The following is a 5,644-nucleotide window of genomic DNA, read 5'->3' on the forward strand; positions in this document are numbered from 1 at the left end:
TTGTGACAGAGTGCTGCCTCTCTAATGGACCCCGTATAGCATGTTTTAACCAGGACCAAGGGTCCAATCTGCGGTTTGGCATGTGAAACTGGCACTTGGATGCAGCTAAGGGAATTTTTATTTATTTATTCCTATGCCATTGTCGTGAGACTAAAAGGAGTTGCTTGTGAAAACCACACAGTGCAAGTCATCTTTTATTCTGAAAAATTGTCACCTCTTTTTAGGTCTCTATGTGGTCCGCACTTGGAATGAATGAGTCTGTCAGCCAATGTAAGTGGTTTTTGGATTGTGTCGAGGGCTTGAAAGCTTTCTCGGTTATTCTTGACAGCTTTGTAACAACATTGTCTTTTCTGTTACACTTTCAGACCGGCTGTTACATTCATACAGAACACGCACTTCGCACTGAAACATCTACATAAAAGAAGAACTTGCAACCATGTACGCTGTATAAGTACTATTTTTTAGAAGTTGTAACCAATGAATATTGGAGTATATTTTACTATTCCAGTCTTTCATCTTTGCAATTCTTTGGGAAAGTTACTAATCATTTCTGAGTGAAAATTGTTTCAAAGTAAATCGTGCACTGAAAAAAAAAATTGGTGGAAACAATTTTCACTCAGTAAATTTCTCAATTAATAATTACGAAGAAATGGCAAATAACATTGAATTAAACAAAATGTTGAATAGCATTGTCATGTAAAACATTCTCCAATAATTGCTTTATTTAGTTGTATTTTTCTTTTTTTGCAGTTTCACTGCAGCACCAGAATGCAATAGAACTGTATCATCAAATATTGAACATAAAAGTTTAAGACGGTTGCGTGTGTGGCTAGTTTTAGGCTGAAGATAACAATGTGCTGAAACGTTTCTCCTGTTGTTTTTATTCACTTTGCACTTTTTGCACTATGCAATCCATAAAATAAAAGACTTCTGTAGTCTGTACTGAATTCAGTGTGCGGCCAGCCACCTTCTTGCTGGTTTTATGCTCAACATTTCCCCTGTGTTGCTGTCGTGTGTGCATGTAATAATATTGCTGTGTCCATCTCCTCTCATTCAAGGTTATGAGGCCCCTCATCTCACGCCGTCCCCAGCTCGAGGTTGCCACGGCAACGACCCAGCATCCGGCTCAGGGTCGCGGTAGAAGCTCTCGGACAAATGACAGAGCATTTCAAAGCCACAGGATCCCAGAGTCTCCCTTCGGTGTGGTAAAACACGGAGTCAGTAAGTTGATAATTCAATTTGGAGTAATTAAGTCAATAATTGTCAATAAGTTGGGAGAAGGAACGAAGCAGCTGGACTGATCTTCCTCATCTCTTCAGCAGCATCACTGTGACTGTGCCTTTAGCACTAAAGTGTGAGTAACCGAACGGGAACAAAAACACCCTCTGATTTACTCCAAAATGTTCCCTCTCGTTGTTTTGCTATGGCGTCTGACGTCTCTTGCGACGGCGGCCCAAACTAACGAGAGGCGCGTCGTCGCCCACATCCCCGGGGACATCATCATCGGCGCGCTTTTCTCCGTGCACCACCAGCCACCGGCCGACAAGGTGCACGAGCGCAAATGCGGTGCGGTCCGGGAGCAGTACGGCATCCAGCGGGTCGAGGCCATGATGCACACCCTGGACCGGATCAACGCCGACCCCAAAATCCTCCCCAATGTCACGCTGGGCTGCGAGATCCGGGACTCCTGCTGGCACTCCGCCGTGGCCCTGGAGCAAAGCATCGAGTTCATACGAGACTCGCTTGTGGCCGCGGACGAAAGCGAAGAGGCCGGGGCCGGGACCAAGTGCGCGGATCCGAGCGCTACGCCCATGAAGGGGAAGAAGCCAATCGTGGGGCTGATCGGACCGGGATCCAGTTCGGTGGCCATTCAAGTGCAGAACTTACTGCAGCTGTTCAACATCCCGCAGATCGCCTACTCCGCCACCAGCATGGACCTCAGCGACAAATCACTGTACAAATACTTCATGAGGGTCGTGCCTTCGGACGCCCAGCAGGCCAGAGCCATGGTGGACATAGTCAAGAGATACAACTGGACCTATGTATCTGCCATACACACCGAAGGTGAGTGCACTGTGTTACATTCTAGAATTCATAATCAGTAACTGGATTCAGACTCATTCGGCTCAAAAGTTTGAGTCATTTTGACCGACTCATTTGAAGAATCAGATCATAAAGTCCCCCTGTAGTCAATAATTGTATCCCTTAAAACTCATCTTTGATCACCAAAATTACATATTTAAAATTTTTTTTCATGTCTTAAAATAGTTTGAATGTAGCTCTTGCCTCATTTAGTATATGTGGTTCTATGAATATGCAAATCAGCCCCGCCTCCACTCACTCACTCCAGCTCAGAGATCCACTCATTGACGATCACACGTTGATCTGATTGGTTACAAGGTAGTTTGTGACATCAGAAACACCAGCGACTTCAAAGCGTGTTTTTGAGACTGTCTTTGATTCACTGCAGTTTTAAGGAGAAAATACTCAACAATGGTGTTGACTTATGAATTTTTACATGATTTGTCTTAAAGCATATTAAAAACACCACATAGGAATATTAACAACATTAAAATCTTGATTTTCACCACAGAGGGACTATAATAGTCTTTCTTTGTGAATTGGATTCAATGACTAACTCGATTCAATTTGTGAGTCTTTTTTTCCAATTCATTTTAAGAGCTGAGTCTTTCATTTGTGAATTGGATTCAGTGACTAATTTATTAGACTGATTCAACTTATGAGTCTTTCTGGCTGATTCAATACAAGAACAGGATCATAAGAGTCATTTGTTTGTGCAGTGGATTCAATGAATAATTCATTAGAATGATTCAACTTGTCAGTCTTTTTGACCAATTCATTATAAGAATTAGGTAATAAGTGTTATTTATTTGTGAATTTGAGTTAGCGAGTAATTCATTCGGCTAATTCAACTTGTGAGTCTTTTTAATCAATTCATCACATGAATCGGATCATAAGAGTAATTTGTTTGTGAAGTGGATTCAGTGACCAATTCATTGAACTGATTCAACTTGTGAGTCTTTCTGACTGATTCATTACAAGAATAGGATCATAAGAGTCGATCTTTGTGAATTTGATAACGAGTAAATCATTCGACTGATTCAAGTTGTGAGTCTTTTTGACCAATTCATTACAGGAATCAGATCATAATAGTCTTTTGTTTGTGAAGTGAATTCAATGACTATGGCTGCGTCCGAAATTGCATACTCTGTTGAGGTACTTATTTTGAATAAGTACTTACCTAATTCATTAGAATGATTCAGCTAGTGAATCTTTTTGACCTATTCATTACAAGAAGTGGAACATACTGTAAAAGTCACAGATGAATTAGCGAATCATTTATTAGACTCATTCAACTTGTGATTCCTTTTGATCAGTTCATTAGAGGAATCGGATCAGAATATTAATTTGAATTGGATTCAGCTGGTTGTGAGTCTTTTATGACTGTACTGGTCACGCTGTTCGTTTTACATGTATCCGGAAAAGGCGTGCAATGGTTGTCCGTTGCATTGTGTCACAGTAGTGACGGTTTTATCGCATCACATTCAACTCAGACTGCAGACTCTCAACTCTGGTAAAACATGATTTATTTTGCCATGCCGCTTTATCCTGCATCAGTGCAGTGCTGCTCACACACACACACACACACCCGACAGCATCGAGGTGCATGGTGTCTGTTTCAGAAGTGTCATCAGAATTGTGTCAGTGTGGTCTCTTTAGTGTCAGATGGGAATTGTGTGTTAAGATGTCTGCGAAGTATGTGTGTGGATGCGTGTGAAGAGAGTGAAAGGCTCTTGAAAGTGTGAAATGGACTTTTCACCGGCTACATTCACACTGTCATTTTTCAGGATTGAAAACTGTGTTTGTATGTATGTGTGAGTATCGAAATGTCGCGTTCACAAAGCAAATTACAGTAGAGATTTGAATACGGTCTGTATGAACGTGCAGCGAGAGTCCAGCCTGTGTTCTCACACAGAACCAGTAATCAATGCGACTGACCAAAGTAATATCAAAGATGGCAATAAAACTGAAAAGTCTTATCACTTTTGGCCAGACTAGAGTCCAATCGAGCCAGGTGTTCATCTGGCAAATCTTCATTAACTGAAAGCATATCTGACGTTTATATCTTTTTCTGTCAGGACCACTATCGTCAAATACGATTGACAATTAGCATACAGTTTGGATTGGCGGTATGGTTCTGTTCTGGGCGAGAACTCCCTGAGCCTAGCATGGATAAGAGCAGCAATAACCCGAATAAACAGAACAGAACCAACATGAATGTATGCAGATATCATTAATTCAAGATTTTAAAGTACAACATAATTCGAGAAGTTATTCTGATTCGAGGGGAATCAAAATGCCAAATCCTGACTGAGAGAGGTGGAGCTGGGGAGGGAGGAGGGTAATTCGCTCCTGAGAAACGCGATAGCTGTTGATAACACTGAAGGAGCTTATATATGGAGGCTGTGATTGGCGTCGTATTCCTATAGGTAGATGTGGATCAGCTGAGGGTCAGCTGATGCGAGCTTGACCAACGTGACCTGCCAGAACTAACGCTACGCTTGATATATGGAGAGCGGAGCATTGAGTCTCTGATCTGTGTGTGAATGAAACCGCATTAATGACTGACGACCGTATCCTACTGTCTGCTGTCTGTGATGTCACTCTGGATTCGAGACTGTGTGTTCTTGTGATGTCATCAGTCAATCAGAGTTGTCAAGATGATGTCATTTTCCTGCAGGAGGGTTTAGTCACATGACGTTTACAGCTCGGGTGATTGGCTCGAGAGCAAATCTTGCACCAGTCGAGCAGCTGCCATTGAGATGAATGGGAGAGTTTTCCAGTTTTGTATTTCATTTAAAATGTTTTTTTGTTGTTGTTTCATTTAGTATTAGGTCATTTAGGCTACTTACCTTTTTTTTATTTTTTTATCAATAGGCTATCTCAGTTGTAGTAATATCTCTACTCTGCTCTTCTAATGCTCCAGCCTTATTGCTCTGTTCTTACATCTAACATGTTTCTTTTCCTGTCTCACACACACACACACACACACACACACACACACACACTGTACTTCCTTCCCCCACTCCACTCGCTCTCCTTTTATCCCACTGTATTCCGCAGCTCCAGCCCCCCCCACCCCCCTCCACATCTGATCTCTAAGACTCCAGAGGCTTGTGTGTGTGTGAGTGTGTGTGTGTACAGGTTAATATTGTGATGACCAAATGTCCCACAAGGATAGTCTGACCTGAGATCACAGCATTGTGGGGGTCAGACAGTGATCCCACTGGGAAATGGAGTAATACACATACTAAATGATGTTTTTTTTTTTTTAATCTAATAATGCAAAAAGGTTTGTGTGATGGGTAGGTTTAGGGGTGGGGTTAGTGTGTGTGTGTGTGTGTGTGTGTGTGTGTGTGTGATGGGTAGGTCTAGTGGTGGAGTTTGTGTAAGGGGATAGAAGGTACAGTTTGCACAGTATAAAAATCATTATGTCTATGAAGAGTCCCCAGAAAGATACCTGAAAACTAGCGTGTGTGTGTGTGTGTGTGTGTGTGTGTGTGTGTGTCTGGTCCCCAAAGCGGAGGACCTGGAATGTGTCCCGTGTTTAATTAAGATGGCA

At 42.1% G+C, this 5,644-nt stretch overlaps 1 protein-coding gene across 1 annotated transcript in view; it reads left to right on the forward strand.

The window, feature by feature from the left end:
- Positions 1 to 1,400: 1,400 nt before the first annotated feature.
- Positions 1,401 to 5,644, forward strand: part of grm5b (glutamate receptor, metabotropic 5b) — a gene marked incomplete at its 5' end in the record, with an annotated part of 65,961 nt that continues 61,717 nt past the window's right edge. The window contains one exon of the mRNA XM_084127088.1: positions 1,401 to 2,064. Within this exon, the coding sequence (XP_083983214.1) occupies positions 1,401 to 2,064 (664 nt within the window). The remainder of the gene's footprint in view (positions 2,065 to 5,644) is intronic.

The sequence above is a fragment of the Abramis brama genome (genome assembly GCF_963993115.1).
Source record: "Abramis brama genome assembly, chromosome: 10".
In the NCBI taxonomy this organism is placed as follows: domain Eukaryota; kingdom Metazoa; phylum Chordata; class Actinopteri; order Cypriniformes; family Leuciscidae; genus Abramis; species Abramis brama.